Genomic DNA, 26024 nt, shown 5'->3' with positions numbered 1-26024 from the left:
ATGGTGTAAATTGGGGTCCTTAACCTGGAGTCAGTGTGTCAGTGAACTCCATAAAATCATGTGCAAAGTTTGTGTATATTTGTCCATGTGTTCTGTTCTGGAGAGATGTTCCCATAGATTTCTTCAGCTTTTCAGGGGTGCCTGTGAGCCCCAAATGGTTAAAAACACTGGCTAACTAGTTACTTCTTCTCAGGGCCTTTGCTATTTTCTCTGACTCTTGGCATAGTAACTTTCTTTTTAGTAATATTTTTGAGTACTTGTTTTGAATTTAAAAATTATAAGGAATAAAATTAAGTCCATTTATTTATAATATTAGTCAACATTCTGAGAAACCATTGTTTATACACTGGTAAATAGTTATCTATCTACCTATCTTCTGTTTACCAATTTATCAATCACCTATCTATCTATTTATCTATCCATCTACACACACACACACACACACACACACACACACACACAGAGACACACACACTTTTTAAAAGGAATCCTAGTGTAGATGGGTAACATTTTTGTTTAATTGCTGCAGTGTAGTTCATTAGTTCATTGTATGGATATACTGTAATTATCAAATCTCTTATTCATGGACATAGATGTTTATATTTTAATAGGAATCAAACCTTAGGCAATTAGAGATAAGATCTTGGGGCTTTTGCTGGTCACAAGAGCCCTCTTCCTTTGTCTAATCCCTGCAAACTCCACATCAAACGTGAGGCTATGGATTTGGGGCCAGAAAACAGGTTAGCTTTTTCGAAAAGAAAACTGTATTCTTTTTTTTTTTTTTAGTTTAATCATTTTATTTTGAGAGAGACAGAGAGAGAGAGAGAGAGAGAGAGAGAGAGAGTGTGCGCATGAGTTGGGAAGGGGCAGAGGAAGAGGGAGAAAGAGAATCCCAAGCAGGGTCCATGCTATCAGTGCAGAGCCCAATGCGGGGCTCAATCTCATGAACTGTGAGATCATGACCAGAGCCAAAATCAAGAGCTGAACGCTTAACTGACAGAGCCATCCAGGCACCCCAGGAACTATATTCTTACACTCTTCCCTCCAGTCTCCAAGATACTGACATGAATCAAATCATTTCAAATCAATAAAAAATATAACAGTTTTATAGGATTGATTACCTTCAAAGCAGCTTCATTTAAATCCATTCTCAATTTTCAAGGTTCAAATGGGCCTAATTTTGTATAGTTTACTTACATTTTTAAAAGTGTTTATGGAAATTATTGTGTAAAAAACCCTAATACGTTCTTAAAATGCTTTTGTTATGTAGCTTGGGAGACTTGACCAAAGAGAAATATGCATGATTTCCCTTGGTCTGTGTATCTGTGTCTATATTTTCATATGATATATTGCTGAAAGAAGTGTTGCTGATGGTCTTTTCTTCCTTTTCTCTCTTATCTGTTTACCAGTGACACTACCAGATTAGAAGCTGCCCCAGTCAACACCCTTGGGTCCAGGGGTAGTAACTGTTCCCATCTGGCTATGTGTGATTAATGGTGTTTATGTCATGGCATAAATCACATTTTGCTGTTCAATCAGCTGAGACTCTGGCCATTAAAAAAAATTACTCTATCTACAAAAATCAATAACCAGTGGTTTTTGGAAAGGAGCAGTTCTTTAACAGTTACTCCCTAAGTCTGTCTGTAAAGATAAACAATCAAATTACTATAGTCAGTGAAATTGTGCGGGCAACAGCAAGAAATATAATCTCGCAGATAAGGGATGACCTTAAGTAAGGACAGGTAGGAAGCCATTTTAAGGAAGACAAGGCAACCAAAGAAACCCAATACCCTTTTGAAAGTCTTTAAGAATGTCACCCTTTTCCACAGATGTAGCCAATAACACGACATCAGAGAGTGCAAGATGAATTTTCAGAAAAGCATGGAAAATAAATTAGGTTGATAATGGCATTCTGTGACTGACTTAATACCCACTCACAACTCTCTGTGGACTCTAGCAACAATTTAGAAAATCAATTTTATTTATTTACCTCATGTTTGCCTCATACATTATTGCCATGAGGAAAACACACAAAAATCTAAATAAATAAATTAGCCAAGGCGATGACATGTCAGGTAAAATAAAATGGAGACCACTTCTTTGGGAAAGAATAGGGCGCAAGATAAATCTTAGACACTTTACTTGCTGGGAAATATGTGTACTTTTAAAATGGTGGTGTTGACCATGTGTAGCAACATGCCTGAATAGACGGAGGCAAGATTAATAGTCCTGATTCACTTATAGTTTGCTTCACAGGCCATGAGTGAGTGCTTTGGGATGTTGCTCACACAGCCTGTTTTGCTGCAGTCGCCACTGCTTTTGTGAGCAGCTCAGTGTTTTTGCTCAAATTGGAGTATGCCTCACTGATTCCGGTCTGCAACTTGCTTCTTAGGAGTCTGTGCCTGCAAGATCCATTTCGGGAATTTGAGTTGCACCAGTTTGCCATCTTTACAACGAGCCTTACTTTTTTAGCAAGTGGAATTCTAAATGGGAAAGTACAGATTCCCCCTCGGTACTTTATTTATATCACTGTTCGCAGCACAGATAACATCCTTATTTCCACAGCAAGCCAGCAGCTCTCTAAATAATCACAAACCTACCTCAGTAAAGAAGGCAGGAATAATATCTCGTGCCTTTTCCCTGTGTGGAAGATAGAACCTTTTGATGCAAGATATGATCCTGCAGATTTGTTCCTGCTGGACGAAGGGAGGACTAACCTTCAGGCAAAGTGCTTTGGTAGAAGCATCCTGTTTCTCATTTCACTGTGTAATGACCAGGAGCTGAGAAGAGCTGTTTCCTGTCACTGAGCTGCATCATCCTCATTCACATTATTGGCAGCTGTTACTTTGCTAGAAGTTTAAATTATCTGAAGAACTCTCAACTGAGTTCAGATGTTTGTTTATTGGATCTGTCTTGGGCTTCTGAAAACAGTCTTTTGTGTTCTCCCCAGTCTTAAGAAAAGCTCTTCTCAGAATCTGTCCTTCCTCCCTCCTTGCTCCTTTCTGGGAACCTGCTTCAATCTCATGAAGAAAATTAAGTAAAGAGGACAAGGGGCTTACAACTCGTCAGAAAGGAGACTCCAGTTGTGAGGCGACTTGAAACGGAAAGGAATTGGGACTCAACATCCTGCATTTGTGCTTTGTTTTTGAAACTTCGAGTTAGTTGCATTAATGAATTCACCAGCAGTCTAGTAATGGAAAATGTTTCTCCTGTCCTGCTGGGGGAGCCAGATACTATAGATTTGTAACAGGAAGGCTGTTGATTCTGGCTTCATTGTTGGGCCAGTCATTTGTGAGCCGGTGGCCGGACCGCAGGCCACACACTTCTGTGCAAATCTCCTATGTATTGGGACCGCCTGGGTTTTGTTTCTGCCGTCCGAGACACGGCCAAGAAAAGATGGTGAGCCCTGGGTTTCATTTCTTGTTTGTGTTTCCCCTCAGCATTGAGGATGGTGCAGGATGCCAGACTCAGTTTGGGGGCAGGGAGGGGACTGTTGAAAGCGATGAGCATATGTGAGTGTTTTGCTATTAATGCTTTTTTCTGTGTCATCCTCTGTAGAGTTCCGGGAACGCGTCCTATCGCTGCTCTATGTCTTCCTCTGCGGATTTTTCTGATGAAGATGATTTCAGCCAGAAATCTGGCTCGGCATCTCCAGCGCCGGGAGACACCTTACCCTGGAATTTGCCTAAACATGAGAGATCAAAAAGAAAGATTCACGGGGGCTCGGTGCTGGACCCCGCTGAGAGGGCAGTGCTTAGGATAGCAGGTAAGCGCATCCGGGGAGAGGATGGAGCCTAGAGAGAGTTGCGAAATTCACCCTCTACCCCCTGGGGCCGGGGCCGTAGCTGGGAGCTGCTGATGCACCGGGCGGGCGTAGATTGGTGCTCTAGGTGGGGGAGGAGGATGACCATGTTTACTTTATGCCTGATTTATATCAAGAAGCAGTTTGCCCAGCCTGCTGGTGACTAAGCTGTTTGGCCTTGTCTTCGGGTTGGATGAATTGATACCTTTGAAATGCAAGGGGATATTTACAGACATCTGCATTAAACTTTCCTATTTACACGCTGTAGCTACTGTGACATTCTGAAAGTATTAACTTATGTGATTCCTAGTGCATTTGCTAGAAGCTGTGAGAAAGCTGCCTTCTTTTCCATTTTTGCCCAGGGACACTGAGCTACGCAGATTTAACTGGGGTAGATTCCTGGCTTTTGGTACCCAGGATTGTAGAGGGTACTTCAGCAACTTGGATGCCTTTTTTTTTTTTTTTTTTTTAAATGTAGCATCTCTGTCAGCATCATGTGTCCATAGCAGCTTTCTGTCCCTGGTGCTTTTCAGGGCTTAGCCATCATGCATTCCTGATTAATTAATTTATGGGAGGTGCCAACATTTCTGTTCTGTTACCGGTGTTCCCTTGCATTGGCTGTAAAAGTCGAACCAGAAGGGATGGCTTGTTTTACCCAGCTGAAAGCTGAGAACACTGAGGAAACCAGTCCTCCAACCTTGCAGTGCTAGTGTGGTTCTCTCTTCTGTGTTCTGTGCATGAGACTTGCTTCCTGGGGTGATTGTTCCTCAATTCCCTCAATAATTCCCTCTCTCTCTCTCTCTCTCTCTCTCTCTCTCTCTCTCAGAAATGGTATAAGTCTTTTGGGGCTCTTGCAAAGGCCAAAGGTCAGGCTTTTTCCAGAGCTAGTTTCTGCAGTCAGTGAATCTGGCCTTCTTTCCTCTCCACTCCTGGGGTGGGGGTGCCCACCCAGTTTCTTTTGCCTCCCACTATAATGCAAAGTTGGTATTCTATCTTCCTCTGAGGGGGCTGGTGGGGAATAGTCCAGATCCCAGCCACCACAGCAGCTGAGACTCCCCCTATGGTCCCCCCAGTGGGATTTTCTGATTACGGGAAAAACAAACAGCGCCCAGCCAGCCATTCTGTAGTCTGGGTTTCTGGGGCAACAGCCTTGAGCTTCTTCTGTCTGTTGTGAGATGCTGGCTGGTCTCTTCCAGGCCTTTGAGAGGAGGGGTGGAGCCGGGAAAGGGTAGGAGGAGGGAGGATCTAGGAGGGAGACTGTTCTGGAGCCAAGTGAGAGTGAACAGGGGTGGCTTGGGGGAGCTGGGACAGACCTAGCTCTCACCGCCTTCCTCAAGTACTAAAAAATGTTTAGTCACTGAGGCCTGACTCCTTGTACCTCCCCTCTTTTCCCCCAACTACATGCAGGTCCGGGGCACTGAGAGGAGGAGACGGTGACTCCACCCTATCTTTGGCTGTGCAGAAAGGGAAGATAGGTGAAAAGAGGGTACTGAGAGAAGTTGTTGGGTCTTTGTGGAAAGCCTGGCCCATCAGAACAGGATACCTGTGTTCTGTGCATTTTTGTGGAAGGAAGAGGTGCTTTTGGCTCGAGGGTTTTGTTGTGGTGGCAGAAGTGGATATTTTGTTTTCATTAGTGCAGGAAGGGGTTATGGGAGCAGGACGGATCAGGTGTTTGTCAGGGGGAATGATATTATATAAGCTGAGGAAGACAACTAGGCAGGAAGTCAGGAGAAGTTGGGGAGACTGTCATTGTACCCTGCAGATGGGGAAGAAATGGAAGAATTGGCAGTTCTGGTGGGATGCAGTGGGCAAGTAGCTGCTGATGTTGGTAGACTGCAGACTCTTTGAGGGCAGGAGCCATGTCTTACTCGTAAAATGTTTGTCGAGTTATTTGTGGGGATCGCTGTGAAGTCAGTGGTTATTAATGCACTTGAGACTTCCAAGTTACATACTTATAAAAATTTCTTTTAATGTTTATTTATTTTTGAGAGAGACAGAGTGTGAGCAGGGGAGGGGCAGAGAGAGGAGACAGAATCCGAAGCAGGCTCCAGGCTCTGAGCTGTTAGCACAGAGCCTGATGCAGGGCTCGAACCCATAGACCATGAGATCATGACCTGAGCTGAAGTCAGACACTCAACAGACTGAGCTACCCCAGGTACCCCTCAAGTTACATACTTTTAAGATATTAATCAAAAAGAAAACAAAATTATGAATAGAATAAGCAGCCCTACTATGGAAATGTGCTACTGTATTTAAAATAAATATTAGTAAGTTGCTGTTTTCTACACAAATCACAATAATCATACCTTGGGAGCAGAGACTTGGAGGCCAGTCTTCAAATATCTATTTAATAATAATGTGGCTAAAATATGAAATTCAGATATATTATGTGTTAAATACACTGCTGATCACCCCCATGTGAAGATAAGATCACTGCTGATCACCCCGTGTGAAGATAAGTTGAGGGAATTTGATGCTGTGGAGTTTGAAAACATACTATTAAAAGATTTTGACTCTAGGGGCGCCTGGGTGGCGCAGTCGGTTAAGCGTCCGACATCAGCCAGGTCACGATCTCGCGGTCCGTGAGTTCGAGCCCCGCGTCAGGCTCTGGGCTGATGGCTCGGAGCCTGGAGCCTGTTTCCGATTCTGTGTCTCCCTCTCTCTCTGACCCTCCCCGTTCATGCTCTGTCTCTGTCTCAAAAATAAATAAACATTAAAAAAAAAATTAAAAAAAAAAAAAGATTTTGACTCTTTATTAGACATTTTCAGTCTGCCCAAAACTCACCCCGTCTTTGAAATTCATCCCTAGTAAGACATGGGATGAGGTTCAGAAATGGTATGAGGCTGTCAATAGTGTTCATTACCTAGTAATAAAGGAGTTGAAAGTCCAATATTTTTATTTGTTTTTAAGGTCACAAAGATAGAATTGAACATGAAAATGCCTAGAGTCAAAAAGACCGTATGGTCTGTGGGATACCTTAATTAATTCACATTTAATAAAAATTTATTGAGTCCTGGAATAAAATGAAGAAAAGCACATACTGTTGCCTTTAAGGAAGTTTTTGTTCAGTATGATAACTGGATGTGTTGTCAGATACTTACAACATGGTGTGAGAGATTAGCTGTAATGACTATAAGTACCTAATATGAAAAGAATCTAGAGGAGAGTCTAACTAGCTTGGACAGAGAGGGAAGGTTCCTGAGAGGCTTCTGGGGGGAAGTGCCACTTGAGGTGAGATTTGAAGAGCTTGATGGAAATAGAGGGAATGGGAACACCACTTCAGAGGGATGGTACCACAAGAACAAAGGTAGGGAGATGTGTTTAAATGGAAACTTTAAGGCAATCTAGAAATCAGAGTTAAGTGCTTAAAAAAAGTGGGAAAATATGATAAATGGAAACTTCAAGTAATAGGCGTAGTAAAGCATCGAGTTTGGTAGGGAATAGCAGAAATTATAGAGGAGCTTGTGTGCAATGTTGAGGAGACTGGACTATTTGTGTTGTAAGGGGTGGGGGAATTCTTGGAAGATTTTTCAGCAGTGCAGTGACATAATCAGGTTCACATTTTGGAGAATCTTATTGGTGCTGGTGTCGCATGTCTGACACTTTATGATTTTAAAAGTGCTTTTGCACTTGTTGTAGTTCTCTCATTTTAAAATCTGAGACTGTTTACCTTTCCTTTCTCTCACAGGGTCAATGTGAGAATAAGATGACGAAGTGTGAGGGATGGGGCTTTGTAATATCCATTGTATAAATGGCTTTTACATAAGAACAATATAGATCTGCTGTTCTTAGTTACAGGTTCCCTGTAAGTTGGGTGTTTTAGTATTGAAGTGCCCATAAACGTACATGGTTTGTTGGTGACAGTGCTGTTTTAAAATAGGGATTTTTGTCCCATGTAAATTCTTTGAAGTGGGAATTGAAGGATCTAAGCAGAGTCAGACTTTGGACTCAGGTAAACTTGGATTTTAATTCTCCCTCTATCATTAGTCAGTTGTGTTTTCTTCAGCAATTTCCTGAATTTTTCTCAGCTCCATTTTCTTTATCAAAGGGGGTTATAGCCGTGGTGAGTAAATAAAGTAGTGAATGTAAAACCTTTTGTGAATTCCTTGGCACATGGCAAATGCTGTATAAATGAGTTTGTTGATGGCCAGATCCTCTTAGAAGCAGTTACTACATTATCTCATTTAGTCTCCCAACAACCTTATGAAGTAGGTATAATTATTTTCTCCATTTTCCAGTGCAGAAACCTGCTGAGACTTAGGAAGAGAGACTCTTCCTACGATTGTACAACTAGGAAGTGGTGGATCTATGATCTGAATTCAAACATTCTTGACTCCAGAGGCCAACCTCTTAACTGCTGTGCTTAACTGCTGCTTCCATATGGAATAGACTATTATTATTATCAGGTTGACCCAATATTACCATTCCAAGCATGCATGGGGCAAAGGCTGTTTTTACAGAAAAGCCCAAATGCTGCTGCTGTTCATTTTGACTGGTTCCTTAAACAGAGAGTTAAAATCAATTAAGAGAGCACTGATTATATTCACAAAACGGAGTGCTACTGGGTTTCAGTCTTTGATGAAGACTCAGACTGTACCCTCAATGACCCTACTCATTGTGAAGGACACAAAACAGTTTTGAGAGATCTGTGTACCTCTATGGTCTATAAATGGAATGAGTCTCAGGGATCTAATTGCTAACTCTTTCATTTTAAGAAGGTGTCACAAATAACGCATGTGTATTACTTCATGCACTAATGTGTACATAAACACATACCAAGTTGCAAGAAAACTAGTGATCCTAAGTGCTTGGTGGGACATGGGCTCAAACTCAGATTATAAGCCAGTGGTCAGGGTAGAAAGGTGAGATACGGTTTTGCTTTGTTTGGAATAACAAAAGTAGGCCAGTTGCTCAGGAGAAGTAAAGATTTCCAGTTATAACTCAAATAAGGCTTTTTTGAGAGCATATAGTTTTTCAGTGAGTACTCATTCCCATCTAAGAGTTAATGGAAAATGTTCCAGATTTGCAACACTGAAAGGGAAAGGAAAAAAATATCATCAAGGACAAAAGGTCAGTACATATGAAGGGAAGAAATAGGGAAGGAAGATGTGGGCAAAAGGTGAAGCTGTCATAAGTCAGATGGTCAACAATGAGTTGATTTATCTATTAATAGTAGCTAACACGTATAAAGCCACAACTTTATAAGGTAGGCACTATTATCCCCCCATTTTACTGATGGAGAAGTTCTGAGAGGATAAGGAACTTGGCCTCGTCACACAGAAAGGAGGCAGGATGCCATCCAAGGCAGCCTGACTTCAATCAGTACTCTTAAACACATCCATTTACATGATCTGAGTACCCACTGGTTCCACCAATGGACCCTTAAAACTCACCACTTTAGTATATGACATGCCAAAGTTAAGAGAATTGTATCCAGTTTACTCAAATTCAGTGGATACCAGTACTGTGTGGAATGAATAATGGGTAGAGAGAAGAAGGGAGGGGACACAGTAGCCTGGGGGCGTTGTGAACTGACCTGGCTGTGGCCGCTTCCTAGGAGCCCAGCGGCAGATGCGCCGACAGGCTCTGGGGGGCGGAAGGGAGGGACCGAGGGCTGGTCCGCCGGCTGCGCAAGCGCAGTAGCTTCCAGGCTGTCAGGCCCTGACGCGCAGGGCCACCTGCAGAGGCCACGCCGCCCCGCCCCCGAGATGTGCCCAGAGCAGGGACCCCCCCCCTCGCCCCCCCACCCGGCCCCGTCCCGTGCTGCTACCACTGAGTGACCTGAGTCCCTCTATGCCATAAGCTGGGTTGAAGTGTATTTTCCACTCTCCTCCGCGTCACCCCTTCCCCGGGGAGAACCGCAGACTGCTCAGCGAGGGGCTGAGGGGGTGGGTGGGGGGGGTATCCTGCGCTCGTCAGTGACCGCGATCTGCGGCTTTGTTTCCCAGGCACCTGTTGTGGGTCCCAAATAGAAACCTCACCCTTGGGGATCCGGGCTGGCCGGCCAGTGTCCGGGGGTGGGCGTGCTTGGCAGCAAGACCGACCTAGGTGGGCGGGCCGGGGAGGGGGCCACGGGGCTCCCGGCGCAGCCTGGGAGGGAGGGGCCGAGCCGCGCCGGGGTCGGAGCCTAGCCAGCCCGGGCGCTGACCGCCGCGCTTGCCCCCTCCCTTCCGCCCTCCGCCCTCCCCCCTCCCTTTCTCCGGGGGCGCGGGCGAGTGTCTGCGGCGCGGCGGCCAGGAAATGCCGCAGATGCGCCGCGCAGCATCCCGGGCGGAGGCAGCGCGCCAGTCCTCTCGCACCGCCGCCGCGGCCTCGGCCCGGCCCGGAACAGGCACCCATCGCAGGGCCAGGGTGGCGACCGCGTTGGCCGAAGAGGGTCCCGGCGCCTGCCGCCCTTCGCCTGTCCCCACCGTGCTCCAGGCTCCTCCGCGTGGTGTGGCGCTGCTTGTCGCCGCCCCCGGGCTTGCTGAGATTTGCTGCTGCTGAAACCTGAGAGGGACTCTGGCTCCCCGGAGCGGCGGCTTGGCACCCGCAGCCCGCCAGGGGGCCTGGGCGTTTCCTCTGCCGGCTCCGGCGCCCACCACCCCCTCGCGCCCCGGGCTCTGCGTCTCCGGCTTCAGTGCTCTCCACCAGCGTGCCGCTCCTTCCGCTTTTCCAGTTCCCTAGGCAGCGTCTTGCTGACTCCCGGGGTTAGGAGGGGGAAAGGGGAATTGGCCAGTCATCGCTTAGATAAACTTCGGCATGGCGGGGTACCTCTCGCCAGCTGCTTACCTGTACGTGGAGGAGCAGGAGTACCTCCAGGCCTATGAGGATGTCCTGGAGAGGTACAAAGGTATGTGGTACCCGGTGCTTGGGCTGCGGGGCTTGGCACGCACCAGCCGGGTAACCGTTATCTTTGCTTAACCAGAGCCACTACGGCTTGGGCATAGGTAAACAGGTGTCTGGACCAGTCTTGGGAATGGACCAGGTCTTTTTGGAAGGGATTCAGTAACCCTGACTCACAGAAGGGTGGTGGGGTGGGCGATGGTCTGGAGACGCCCTTTGATAGGCTGTGGCGTGGGGGGAAGGGGTTTGGGTTCTGAGCACATTGCATTTTTCTTTCCCTTGTAAAAGCTGTTAAGTACTATGCATAATCATAATTCTTCCTGGGAGGGTGGGTACCGAGTAATTCTCCATAGAATTACTAAGGCATTGCTGCTCTTGCTTTGCATGGGGTATTGGTTAACCCTATACAAAAGGTTCTGGGGTTCTTAAATAGATGGGCTGTTTCACCACTGAGTGCATCACCAAATCATTTTTCTTAGAACGATTTTATTTGAAAAAAGTTTATGGTTTGTGACTATATACCTGTTCTTATGTGTCATAAAAATTATTTGATTGTGATGGATGAAAGACTTAAGTCAGCGACTCTTGTAAATTTAAATATAAAGCAATATATTTTGAGATTTTTTTTTTTTTTGCCTATACTTTATGTTGGGGAAATTCTGTGCCAACCTGATAAATTTTTCATATTTTAGTATTGTTTACTTCGATCTTAAAGTGCACCATCTCCTCTTAAAGGGTCTTTTTGTCTCTGGAAATCATTTTTCAGTGCGTACAGAGACACAGTAAGGAGACCGAAACACTGCACACCCAAGGGTAGCTCACAGAGTCTTAATATATTAATAGTGAATAGTGGTCTGATTCATATCTTGGATTCAAATGGCTTTAGATCTTTCGAATATTGGCTTTGGGCTCAATTTCTGTAATTTGAATGGGCATTATATGGTTAAAAATGGCCCGCATTAATAGTTTTCTATTAGTAGAAATATAAAATACTGAATTGAATAATTAAATTCCAAATCTCCAAAAATCTCAAAACCCATCCAGTAATATGTTTTATCTCTTTCTAGAAGGTGTTTTATTATTGACATTCTTTTAATCCACGTAGAATTTTGTAAACAGCACAATCAGAATTCCTTTGTGCCAAGACTCTATTGTGTATAATACTGCCACTGAGCAAATGCAGTGGTATTTTAGGCGAAAGCACATTGGTAGCATTTATGTCTGTGTACTGTGTAATATTCTCATGTTTATGTCTTTCTTAATCAGTTGTCTCCAGAACGTTAAAAATGAGAAACATTGCAATATAGACTAGTAAACCTTATTGAAGACACGCACCTGTGCTCTTTAAAATCCCAAAGAAAAAAGTTGAAAAGTTCTAAAGCATAAACATTTTATACTTCCGAAAAAAATTATAGCCATATGAATTTTTGTCTCATCGAGTTTTGCCTCAGTGATACGTGGCTGTTTTCAGGTGACTTTGAAAACAGTAACTGAAGTGCTGATTAGACTTCTCTTGCAGAAGCAGACATTATTGAAAAGCTTGTTTCTATTTGCCTTTGGAAATAAAAGAAAATTAAAGATCTGAAGGCCATTGCAGTTTTCATGACACTTCATTTTAATTATGACCTAATGATCAGTATTGCACTTAGGCATACACTTTTTCAAACACGTCCAAAATTTCACAGAAAAAAGTGAGGATTGTTTCCTTCATTTTCTTTGTGGTTTTAAAATGCTTAGGTCATCAATTTGTACTTGGCTTTATAGATGTTCTATGTTTCATTTAGTTTTGTAAAGGAAAGTAAGAGTATTGGTTAGTGTATCATATGAAAGACTGGAGACCTGGAAAACTCATTGTTTCCCAATGTGTTTTGAAGCCAGTTATGATTTCCCATCAGTATCCAATACGATGACTTCACTATAGTGCTTATGATCCCAATGACTTGCTGTGGGGGCTGATCTAATCAGGAAAGAATTGTAGGCTTTGAATAGGGAGTGTCAGTTCACTAAACTTTCAAAGTACAGTTGCTCATTTTCTGAAATCATGCATTGTTCAAACATCTCGCCTTCCCATTTGAACTTAAGAGAGGTTATTTTCACTTTTATTTCTGACAAAGTTCCTTGGTTACAGAATGAGTTTGCATTCAGCTAGTGTATTATCAGGTTGCCAAGTTATCATATGCCCCAGCTGTTGAATAGTGTAAGTGGTGGAGTCAGCTGGAACAAATTCAAAATTTGTCTGTTGTCAGAAACGTAGAGTTGTAATAATCTACTGTCAGCAATTATGAGTACTGGGTTTAGGAGCTGAGAGTTTTGTCAGGCTTAGTCCTCAGATGGCCTTGCAAGGACTTCCAACCTAGTCCTTTGTAGAAAACCCAGTAGTGGCAAGTGAGTGAGCCCTAATTACTTACGGTGTGGCCTATTCTCGTGTCTTGCTTTGGTCCGTTACTTCTGAGTAAAAATAGTCAACTGTTTGCTGAATTAGAATAACACAGAGCTATTTGCTGCAGAGAGGAGTGCAGTGCTCTGATTCATATTGTAGTCCTCTTATAAAACATACAGTCAGAATATTCAGGGTATCCAATTAAAAAAACATCACATTACTTCAGCTAACAGCACAGTCAGGGGGAGTAAAGGCATTTATTTACAAATAAAACATATTTACTTATTATTGTTTATGCTAGAAATTGCCCATGTCAGTGGCTTTCTTTAATATTTATTAGCTTATCTACTGTATTTACCATGTAATACAAAACATGTTTAGTAGCTTAGCATAAAAGGACAGAATAATCCCTCTTGTTTTTTTTTTTTTTTTTCTGGTCAGTGTAAGGAAACTAACCTGTATACTATTATACTTAATTATGTTTTTATATTATTCATACTAAGTAGCTGTCACTTTAATCCGTGAAATTCTGCTAGTTATCTGTCATTGGAAGCTTTAATTTTCTCAATGTTGTTACTTTTTGAAAAGGATGTTAAATGTGAAAAATGACATCATTAATATGAACCCAGCAAATCTTATTTTATACAGTTTAGACTTAAAAAGGTAGTTTATTTTGGTGCAACCAAATGAATGTCTTCCCATTGATCTGGAAATTAATCAGTTATCCCCACACAGCTGTAAAAAAATGTTTCACTATCATTCTCTTTGAAAGCTGCATGCCAGATTTGTTACTTGTAAAAATCGTCTTTGATTACTTAGGAAAAAAAGGAAAAAAAATTTTGTTTTCCATGAAAACTTTGAGTAATTGCTTCAGTCCCTTCTCTCAGGGCTATGTAATTCTGCTTTTGTGCTTGGTGACTGAGAATCACTGCACTTGTAGTTTTCATTTCAAGTTCAGTTTTATGGCCTGCATAGATGTGTGGTTGGCAAAAATCCTGTCCTTTTGCTGTGTAAACTACTCTGGTGCCATCTGATTTGAAAGTTGGAGTGTAAAGGTTTCCAGGAACTTTCCTTCCCTTCATACTGTGTAGTCTTTGATGATCTTGCTCAGTGGTTTCACTTGGATTCCAGGATGCTGCAAAAACTTGATTTCGCATTTCACCTGCTCATGCTCTGCTCACAGGTTAATGTAATAGTTGTGTAATAGTGAACTTCAACTGTGCTGCATTGTGATAGTATTATATTGTAGCTAGTTATAACAGTATTAGTCTTGGTTTTTTCTTTTCCTTTAATGAATGAAATAGGCTTAATCTGGTAGTAAGTGTTAGAATTGTATTTGATTGTTTGTAACAGAAAACAGATGATAGTGTTTCTTTGTATCAGGTACTGAGAGGTCATGGTAGGCAGGTAGGCAGACCAGGGTTGAAGGATACCTCGATTTGCCTACAGGACCTGGACTTCTATATTGCTGCTTAGCCACTTGTGTATCATGTGGTCATTCTGTCATCACAAGATGGCTGCTCCTTTTCTATCCCTTGTGTCTTACTTCCACATGGAGGAAGAAGTGCAAGGACAAAGGACAAAAGGTGCAAACTAGTTGAGTTGGCCTCCTTTTAAAGAGTTTTTTTAGAAGCCCACTTAGCAACTTTCACTAGTATCTCCTTCACGGGAACTATTAAAATGGTCACTGCTATCTGCATAGCAGACTAGGAAAGTACCCGCTTGAACACAGTTGAACTTGTGTTGGTTTAAAGGATTAGAAAAAAATGGATGTAGAGTTTGCAACCAGCAGTGTCTGGCACACAGACGGAAAAGTATCTGCCCTGAAATTCAAAACTTAAAGTTTAGGCACATGTTAACGACCATAACACAATATATTTGACTTTGCTAAAATTTAAGAGAATATCTGAGAGCTCTTCTGAAATCTTTGAGGATTTTCAAAATGACACAGTTGAATGTTTTATAATGTTACAACATGGATTTGAAAGTAATTTCAAATTGGCCAAATAATTTATTCATTGCCTCCTACCATAAGGAACACTATCAGTCTAGGAATGTTTGCAGTTATTAGATATTGTTAGTGAATTTAACATTGAACCCAAAATATCAGACTGATGCTCCTTTGGTTTCTTTTGTTTTGACTTAGACTTTTGTAGATTTCTCAACATTTATTTACCCAGGGACTTTTAAAAAAGCTTTATGCTTTTGAAAGTTTTTTTATTTGAGAGATGTGGAGATGCTTATTATCTGGCTCAGTGGTGATGTTTTAGGTAATAAATGACATGTAAGGAGAGGCAGTGGGAAAAATTTATTGTCTTACAGTTAATCTGTAGCCAGGCAAAGAAACTTCAGTGTTTCTGCGTTTGGGTCATGTGTGCCCAGGAGCCTGGCTCTGGAGAGCTGGACTGTTTGACCAAAGTGTCTTCATGAAATTGAAGATTGTGAAAACATCTGAAGCTATAGAGGTGACAGAAAGATGGAGAGTATCGAGGCTGTTGGGTGTTCCTTTCTGTTTTAGCTCTACAACTGAGTATAAAAATGTGTAAGATTATCTGACCGTTTGTCTGATGAACGAATTGAGTGAGAGGATTTGTAGTTTAGAATATTTAGTATTTCTTATTAATTAAAAAGAAACTTGGGTACTTCTGTTACATGGGACTTTTCTTTTGAAAAGAAAGGCTTTTGTGTCCATTTTTCAGCTCTTAGAAAACTAGGAAATCACATGCTACTTACTTCCAAAAAGGAATTTCAGGCAGCTATCTGCTGAAATACATCATTATTTCTATAACAGATCGAATAAGGATTTATTTATTTTTTGGTTTATTTCTTTTTTTATTAAAAATTTTATTTTAAACGTTCACTTTTGAGAGACAGAGTGTGAGTGGGGGGAGGGGCAGAGATACAGAATCTGAAGCAGGCTCCAGGCTCTGCGCTGTCAGCGCAGAGCCTGACATGGGGCTCGAACTCACGATCTGAACTGAAGTCGGATGCTTAACTGACTGAGCCATCCAGGTGCCCCATTTGTTAGTTTATTTCTTTAATGCAATTTTCTTTGCTGTTATTTTTCAACCTACTATTATCTCTTTCAGAAGAGGAAGCAAATAATTCTGCTTGCGTTGGATGTTGTACTTATGGTCGAAAGGGATTTTACTCTGTGAGGTGAAGGTACCAGGGAGGAAAGCTCCAAGAGGAAAGACTAGTGTGACCATTCCATTTCATTACTATAACCATAGAATCCATTTTGAGCGTTTGGCTAAAGTGCACAATAAGTTTTTGAGATGCAAGTGTGTAGAGGTTGTAGGAAAATGGAAGTGGGTGAATGTGGAGGGTTACGTTGGGGCAGATCGAAAGGGTGTTGAATGCCTCACTGAGGATCAGGTTTGGGCTTTATTCTGTAGGTAGGGAAGGGAACCCTAATGATCTTCAGTAGAATGTTACCAGTGAGAATAGCTTTTAGAGAGATAACTTTGGTGACAGTAGGGAGACAGGCCGCTGTATAATTATGGTGGTTGGAATGGAAGGCTGATTCAAGAGAAATTATAGAAGTTGACAGGATGGCTGACTGGTTGGTTCTGTGTATGGGACTGGGAAGGGGTGCAGCAACTTTCATTGTTGAAGTTACATTTGAAGAAGCCTGGAGCGTTTTCTTTTTAATTTGTGTAAAAAAAAATGTGTAGTGTGTTAATTAGAAAGTATCTTTTTGAAACAATTTTTTTTTTAAAGTTTATTTATCTTGAGAGAGGAGAGAAGAGTGTGAGTGAGCAGCGGAGGGGCAGAGGGAGAAAGAGAGAGAGAGAGAGAGAGAGAGAGAGAGAGAGAGAGAATATCCCTAGCAGGGTCCATGTGTGGACAGTATAAAGCACCATGCAGGGCTCGATCCCATGACCCTGGGATCATGACCTGAGCTGAAATCAAGAGTTGGTTGCTTAACCAACTGAGCCACCTGGGTGCCCCTGAAACAATTTAAAAAAAAAATGTTCGTTTGTTTTTGAGAGAGAGTGTGACTGCAAGGGAGGGTCAGAGAGGGAGACCAGAGGGTCTGAAAGTGAGTTCTGCACTGAGAGCAGAGAGCCCGATGCAGGGGCTCTAACTCATGAAACTGTGAGATCCTGACCTGAGCTGAAGTTGGATGCTTAATCGACTGAGTCACCCAGGTGACCCAAAACAAATTTTTAATATAAATGATTATTAGACCTTCTTTGGTAATGAAATGGTATGAATGCTGTTTTGCTTGACTTTGGAAATACAGCAAGTAGTATGACCTAGAAAACTGGAATGTTCCATTTAATGTAGGGCTCCTGAAGTAATGGCTTATCAATCTTGTTGGAATACTCTGAGCAGGATTTGTAGTATCTTAGAGCAGTGAATTTGTTTTCTTTAAGCAAATAAAATTGCTGGTTTAAGATCCTTTGTAGAAATAACTGTAAGTTATTAAAAACAAATCTTTCAATATATTTCAGTAATTTGTAGTGTTTGGTTTTATTTCAAAAAGTCTTTTTTTTTTCCCTCCCATGTAAACTTCAGATTTGTAGTCAGTTTTGTTTGGTATATAAGAAGTGCAGTAGTTACATGATCTTGTAAGTTCTAAGCCATCCTTTAATTTATGGGTGAAGCTTTTAATTTCTAACTGAAAATAGTAAAAATAATAGCTACCATTTATATGCTTACCTACTTATATGCCAGACAGTGCTGGGTATTGCGAATGAATTATATATGTATAATTTCTAATTCTCATAACTCTTTCATCTTTGCTACAACTACTGCCATTTTGCCCATATGGAAATTGAGGCTTAGAGAAGTTAATTTTCCTAAGATCATATTGCTGTAAATGGTGGCCATGGCATTTGAACATAAAGTGTATATTTGACATACTATATATTTTGAGTTTCATTCCATTGGTAAATGTTGCAGAAGTTGTTTTTATGAAAAAATTTTTATTAGGATTGTGATTTTGATTAATACTACAACTGCTTGGGATGTGTTAAATGGATGCATGACATTAAAATTAATAGCTTCAGGGGCGCCTGGGTGGCGCAGTTGGTTAAGCGTCCGACTTCAGCCAGGTCACGATCTCGCGGTCCGTGAGTTCGAGCCCCGAGTCAGGCTCTGGGGTGATGGCTCAGAGCCTGGAGCCTGTTTCCGATTCTGTGTCTCCCTCTCTCTCTGCCCTTCCCCCGTTCATGCTCTGTCTCTCTCTGTCCCCCCCCCCCCCCAAAAATAAATAAACGTTGAAAAAAAATTAATAGCTTAAAAATTGATAGAGATTTATTTCAATTCAAGTGTTAAATAGACTTTGGAGATTGAACTGTTATATATCTTAGCTGGATTATAAATTCTAATTATTAGATATCCATGAAAGGAAAATAAAATTTTAAGATGAGCATTTTCAGTGTGTATTTAGGTTGAGATTTTGAAAAGAATTAAGTTTTGTAAATGTCACCAATGAATGTGGCCGCTTTGATACATGCCTGAAATGTTTCCTGGAAAGAATCGTCAAAGCGAATTGACAAAGTCTTGATTTTTCTCTAGTGGGTGAAAATATTTCCCAGTGAATCCTGGTATTAAAGACATTTTACAAAGATACTATTGTCTCAGTGAATTAAAACATGCCCTTATTTGCAGTGTTACAGTTCTCCATGCTGGCCATGCCAGTGTGACTGTATGCATTCTTGATTCTTGGCATGGAATACTACTACTTGGTGGCTTATTTTGTCCTACCTTTATTAACCTGCTGAGGTCTGATGCATCAAGTCAACCTCACTGGCTCAGTGAAGGTGGGATAAAGTAGTACACATGAAGTATTCTGAGCAACAGAGATTACATAGATGACTCAAGTCCTCTGGCTCCTCCTAGGCCAGTAGCTTTTATTTTATTTTATTTTATTTTATTTTATTTTATTTTATTTTATTTTATTGAGTGAATAGACTACTTTGAAAGTACTTTTAATTCATAGAAAAATTGGGCAGAAAGTACAGAGAGTTCCCATATACTCCTTCCTCACCCCTTACTGTTTCCCCTTTTGATATCTTGCATTGGTGTGGTACTTTTGTTATAATTGATAAACCAATATTGATGTATTATTATTAAGATCCATAGTTTAGATTAGGGTTCACTAATGCATGTATCACATGTCTACCATTACAGTATCATACAGAATTGTTTCACTGCCCCCAAATACTCTGCATTCTACCTATTCATCCTCCTTCATCCCTGAATCTCTGGCAGCTACCGATCTTTTTAGTCTTCATAGTTTGCCTTTTCTAGAAGTTCTCTAGTTGGAATCATGTAGTTTGTAGCCTTTTCACAGTGGATTCTTTCACTTGGTAATAGGCAATTAAGGTTCCTCCACGTCCCTTCATGGCTTAATAGCTCATTTCTTTTTATTGCTGACTAATACTCCATTATTTGGATGTACCGCAGTTTATCCTCTCATCTATTGAGGACATCTTTCTTGCTTTCAGCTTTTGTCAGTTATAAATAAAACTGCTATAAACATTTGTGAGCCGGGTTTTATATGGACAGAAGTTTCCAACTCATTTGGGTAAATTCCTAGGAGTACAGCTATTGGATCGTATGGTAAGGCTTTGTTATCTTATAATAAACTGCTAAACGGTCTTCCAAAGTGGCTGTACCCTTTTGCATTTCCACCAGCAATGAATGAGAGTTCCTGTTGCACTGCATCCTCACCAGAATTTGGTGTTGTCAGTGTTTTGGATTTTAATCATTCTAAAAGGTGTGAAATGGTTTTGAATTGTTTTAATTTGCAGTTCCCTAATGACATATGATGTGGAACATCTTTTCATATGGTTATTTGCCATCTTTACTCTTTTGGTGTGGTGTCTATTTGGGCCTTTTGCCCACTTTTTAATTGGATTGTTTGTCTTATTGTTGAGTTTTAAGAATTCTTTGTATGTTTTAGATAATGGTCTTTCAGTAGATAATGTGTTTTGCAAATGGCTAATGACTTTTTATACAGTTGCCTCCTTTTGACACTTGCAAACCATTGCATATTATAGATACTATTTAAATAAATAAGGCCCTGATTATTTCCTTTCATACGGTCATGTTGTTTTTAACTACAATTTTTTTGGGGTACATGCATTAAATATTGTAGCTACTTCAGAGGATTACATGTGGTGTCCCAGAGTTCAGCTATCTTGACAGTTTGCTCAGTTATCTGCATATGCTGCTGCTACGATTCAGGTATCCAGTTGGTTGGCAGCTATGATGCTTTATAGCACTTGAGTCTAAAATTAGTTGAACTGTTCTATTTTAAGGATAAACTGCAGTTAGTAGTCCATGTCCTGCAAAACATATGAAAGTTCAACTCTTAGGATATTGGATTACTTATTTAAAATGTGATCAGAAGTAGGGTTACATAGATAATTGTTAGCTTTAGTTGTTTAGCAAGTTTTTGTTGTGGCGATTTGATTATAGCCTGGGTGTAAAGCTATATGTATGTAATATCTAAGAACACAAAGTTTTACTCTTGTCCCTTAAACTGAAGACAGTGCCTTTAACTAAGTGATAATGTTTGAGTTTTAAAATCATGTGAGTTAAGAGGTAGAACAAGATTACCTGATTTTTCTTTCAGCGTATTTTAGAAGAGCCACAGACTGTGAGTGAACAATGATGAATGCTGGAACACCATCGACTACCTTTGCTAGGGGAAAGAGGTGAATGATAAAAGAAATATTTGGTGGTTCATTTTATGATCTTCCCCACCCCCCTGACCAAAGTTTGTTTGTTTGTTTGTTTATTTATTTATTTATTTATTTATTTTGAGAGAGACAGAGAGACAGAGAGACAGAGCAGGGGAGGCACGGAGAGAGAGGAAGAGGGAGAGAATCCCAAGCAGACTCCATGGAGTCAGCGCAGAGACCAATGTGGGGCTCGAACTCACAAATAGTGAGATCAAGACCTGAGCCGAAATCAAGAGTTGGATGCTTAATCGACTGAGCCACCCAGGCATGGCTGGAATATGTGGTTTAATTCTAAATATTTGTTGATCATATGCTTTAAAAATGTGCAGAGGAACTAGGGTCTGCAAAAGGAAGAGGAACATAGGACTACAGGACTGTAGCCTCCCAAAGACACAGTTTTGGTGAGGAAGGTGGACCAGCTCTACGCATTATAAGTGAGTGGCACAAAAGAGGAGTAATGTGAACATTCCAGGGTTTTACTAGCCGAGTTGGCTATTTGAGGAAAGCAGAATTTCAGTAAGGGGAGGAGACTTGGTGTTGTTTGTGAGGGGTGGATGGCATCAGCAGAGGGCTTTCTCCACCTTACCATTTCATCTGGGCAGTATGACCTGGTGTTTCATTCACTCTGCAATTGAAGGAAAATATTATCAGAATGATTCAATCAATACTGAACATTTTTTTTTACATTTATTTATTTTTGAGAGACAGAGTGAGACAGAGCATGAGCAGGGGAGGGCAGAGAGAGAAGGAGACACAGAATCTGAAGTAGCCTCCAGGCTCTGAGCAAGCAGTCAGCACAGAGCCTGATGCAGGGCTTGAACCCCTGAACCGTGAGATCATGACCTGAGCTGAAGTCAGACGCTCATCCGACTGAGCCACTCAGGTGCCCCTGTTTAATCAATACTTTAAACCACACATTTCATTTTTAGGTATCAGTGTTAAGTCAAAAATTTTATCTTCTTTTTTTAAAGACTCTACTAATATCACACATATTATCAAATCTAAGGACTTAGTAGTGAGAAATAATTCTAAGGTGTGGCTCAGCAAATGTAAAGGTTGAATGAGATACTCTTAACATGGTTTAGGAAACTCTGAATTAGGCTGATGATCATAATAACTATAGTACCTTATGTGTTTGTCATATCTTTATGTGTTTGATATAATATGATTCATATAACAATTCTCTCAGACAAGTAACATAAAAGCCAGTGCCCTTATTTTATAACCAAGGAAAACAGGTTCCTATGATTGCATTGATTCAGTGGCTGACTGGAGACTAGAATCTTGATTCTCTGATAGCTGGTCAGGAAGAGCACTCTACTATAGACAATTATGGCCCATCTTTATATACAAAGTTATTAATAATATAGATTATGAGTAATGTATCTGATAAGAGGTGAATATTCTTTGTTTGAGTGAATAGCCATTGAATATGTGCTGGGATTGGTACATGTCCATGTTTAGGAAGGAGAGAAGTATGGTTTACTTCTTTTTTTTTTTAAGTTTATTTATTTATTTTGAAAGAGAAAGAAAGTGTGAGTGGGGGATGGACAGAGAGAGAGAGAGAGAGAGAGACAGAGAGACAGACAGAGAATCCCAAGCGGACTCTGCACTGTTATCGTGGAGCCTGATGTGGGGTTTGAACCATGGGATGATGACTTGAGCTGAAGTTGTATGTTTAACAGACTGAGCCACCCAGGCACCCTGGTTTTACTTTTTATGTAATGTAGATTTGGGCTCTCCATAATCCATAAGCTTTTATTTTTAACATGGTTTTGGTCTATCCATAATCCATCAATTTTAGTGATAAATTCTATTCCTGACTGTTGAGGATTTAGTTACTTGAGGGAAAAATTCTGTTATCCTTTATTTCCATTGTTAATAGAAGCAACTCTTAAAATTACAGGGTTTAACATTTAGGCGGAAAAACTGTCCTATTCACTAAAGGGTGTAATTTCTGTATTACTCAATGGAAAAGGAAGAAATGTGTAAGTACTTGGGGGAATGTGAGAAGAAAAATCTGATACAAACTCGCTAACATTTTTGGAAAATAAGGAAATATACAAAATATGAATAAAAATAATATGTAGTTCTGTTATCCAAATATGTAATGTTCTGACATATTTCTTTATTTTTTTTTTCATTTCTCTTTTCTCCTTAATATAGAACATTTAAGAATTTGGGCCACTGTGTGTAAAGCTCTGTATCCTGCTTATTATTCACTTAATATATCATGGCATTTTCTAATGCCATTAAATATTATTTCAAAACATTTTTAATGACTGACTTGTGTATTCCATTATGTAGTGGGATAAACAGTGTCATGAAAGTTTTGTATCCTCGTGGATTTTGGTTAATATTATTGTGGTGATATCTTTTGACCTAATTACAAACTTCAGAAATAAAAGTTTTCAAGATAATAAAGAAATCATAGATTATATAAGCCACTTAACAATGAACTACTTCTAAGGAAGTGCCTAATTCATGATTGAGTGGATTCTTGAGTTTTATATCTAACTTAAAAATTCTAATTACTCTGAGTTTTAGAAATTCAACAATAAAGAAAGCAATGACTAATAATCAGGTTTCCATTCCTGAATCTTATGATAACTAACTAGATTTGGATGGGTTTATAAATTAAAATAAATGATTGCCAAGGTTTCTTACCATCCTATAATACTTGCTTTAATGAATTGATACATCATTTATTCATTTAGAAAATACTTATTCTGTGTTTTTGTGTGCCAAAAAGTATGTTAGATCCTTAAGTGATAGATACAAGAAAGTTAGTGATCTTTTATGTTTTTGTTGAGTTGTGAATGTTTCACTTTATACTGGTATGATCTGTCCATTTATCCTTGACATCACTTTCTGACATATTTTCTATTTATTGTTTATGGCATCTGTCTCATTTTTAATTTTTGAAATGTTTACCATATTCATGATTTTTGTTTTTTTCAGAAACTATTACTGATTCTTTTTGAAACTTTTTTTTTTAAAGTAGGCACCAAGCCCAATGTGGGGCTTGAACTCACAACCCCAAGATTCAGAGTTGCATACTCTACTGACTGAGCTGGCCAGGCACCCCTGAAAACCTTTTTTAAATGTCTTCAGGGTTTTTGATATAGTTTGAAAATCATTGATTGCATGTGTATTTCATTTCCTTGTGCTTAGTCTTCAAGACTGTATTGTTTATTAATGGTACTGAATTAACCAGTGCTTTGGAGGATTAGGTTTATCTGTAACACTGATTGGTGTAGAACTTTGGAAGAAATTCATATTTTTAAAAGTTGTTTCATTCTCATCACATGCATTAATGATATGTAAACTTGGTGACTTCAGATGTGTGCAAATGAGCTCTTTTTGGAAGTTTTAAGATTGTCATCTGTTCTGTCACTATGCACTGTTCTTACATGTCTAGGTCTGTGTTTCTTTTGGGTTTACTTAAATGATAACCATACGTGATTTTGAGGAAAGGCCTAAAGTGTTGTTTCCTTCGAGCTTCCTTCTCCATCTCTGGTTGAACGGAAGATTTCTTTCATGGTACTTAGTATTCTTTAGTAATGAATGTGAGCAAATAGTTCATGGCTGGCCTTTTTTTGAGTCTGAGATGGAGCTACAGCCTCAGGATTATGGATTGTCATGTTTAGTTTTGAAGTGCCTTCATTCTGGGGGATTGCTCATGCCCATGCTTTTTAGATTTGTTTTTCCCTTCCATTGTTCTCCCCTACCTCCCAAAGGAACAGAGCTATTGGAGACTTCTGTATCTAACCCTGACTGTACTTTCCTACCTGCCTGCCTTTGAGAAGTACATAGCTTATGGTTGATGTATGGAAAAGATAGAAACATTGAGTGTGCTCACTTTCTGTCCTTTCATTTTACACTCGAGAAAACTGAAGTCCAGGGAAGTGGGACCAGCAAAGGGTAAAGCGAGATCTAATTTGGGGTCTCCTGATTTCTGGTTCTCCACATTGCTTGGTCTCCTTCTTTACTTGCTGGTAGATAGAAGGGATGCTTTCATTGGGTATATCTAAGTCACTTAATGAAAAAGCCATGGCTGGCTAGGGAATTAGTAAGGAAATGAGTGGAGAAAGTCAGGCAATAGCAGAAGTCGTAATGACCGTGTTATTCTAGACATGCAGCAAGAAGAATGCTGAGTTTTCAGTGATGGATTTGATGTGTTTTTTTTTTAAGTTTTTATTTAAGTAATCTCTACACCCAGCGTGGGGCTCGAACTCACAACCTCGAGATCAAGAGTCACCTGCTCCATGAACTGAGCCAACCAGGTGTCCCTGATGTTTGTATATTTTAGGGTCCCGTGTTAGGTCAGTAATGCAGCAGGCTCATCAGCGTTCTGGGGCTCTAAGAAATAGATTGGGCTTAATATAAATTGGAATTATAATATGCAATTAAAATATCCCTCCATGTTGAAAGGTCCTGTGACAATTTGGCTGCAGCTTTTTGATCAGCATGTAGATTTGGCTGTTTCCTAGTTAACTATCAGATGCAGGCTCCAGGAAGGTGGTATGTGGGCCACTGAGCACACCCATACTTTACCCCTTCCCTGTGGCCTGCATTCTGAGGATTGGGTGGAATCATACCCTTCCCTTCTGCTGTGGATCAGGACTGAAGAGGAGAATATGATGGTATGTGGCCTGAATTCTAATACATTTAGAAGGTAGGTAGGAGTGGCAGTGGAAGGGATGGAAAGTTTGCTCACAACTCAAATAGGCCTGTGGTGTGTGTGTGAGGCAGGGCTGTGGAGAGGGAAAGAGTAGAGAAAAAAGGAGAGGGAGGTTAGCTCTTGGTATTTCTAGGAAGTTGGGAGATAGGGGTTTTTAGATGAATGGTGGCCTGACTCCATTCCTCATCTTTTACCCCCAACTCCTTCCCTGCTCGTATGCATTTCTTCTGAGGGTCCCAGTCTCCTCAGTTCCTTCTATGATAACAGCAGGTAAGTATATGGTTGGGAAGGATGTGATTTGGAAAGTGACCCCTATTGTATGTATTTATGAAACTTTTAGAAAATAGATCCAATGTTATATATTTTAATTATTCTAGATTAACTACAAAGTGTCAGTATATATTATACATCAATAATTTTGTTTACCGTTTTTTAAATTAAAAATATATCTCATCTTTATTTAAACAGCATTTTTAAGAGAAAATGTGTTATAAGTTGGTTGTTTGGAACTTATAAGTAAATTTCTATAGCCCTGCTCATTGGTTAACTGAAGATAACTGGCAAATGTTTGACAGTGGGCAAGTCTGTGGAGAAGTTTAAGGATTTTAGAAAACAAGAAATACTATATA

General features: G+C 40.4%; 1 protein-coding gene across 18 annotated transcripts in view; it reads left to right on the top strand.

The window, feature by feature from the left end:
* DST (dystonin) overlaps positions 1 to 26024 on the top strand; it is a 496232-nt gene that overhangs the window by 118780 nt on the left and 351428 nt on the right. For 12 of the 18 annotated variants that reach the window (XM_043591694.1, XM_043591680.1, XM_043591693.1 and 9 more), the window contains exon 4: positions 3559 to 3766. In XM_043591694.1, coding sequence (XP_043447629.1) covers positions 3559 to 3766 — 208 coding nt within the window. Of the gene's footprint in view, positions 1 to 3558; positions 3767 to 10037; positions 10636 to 26024 lie in introns of those variants that run through there. The other 6 variants (XM_043591697.1, XM_043591696.1, XM_043591695.1 and 3 more) reach the window with 1 other exon arrangement.

Source organism: Prionailurus bengalensis, chromosome B2, assembly GCF_016509475.1.
Source record: "Prionailurus bengalensis isolate Pbe53 chromosome B2, Fcat_Pben_1.1_paternal_pri, whole genome shotgun sequence".
NCBI lineage: Eukaryota > Metazoa > Chordata > Mammalia > Carnivora > Felidae > Prionailurus > Prionailurus bengalensis.
This window is presented reverse-complemented; position numbering and strand designations above follow the sequence as displayed.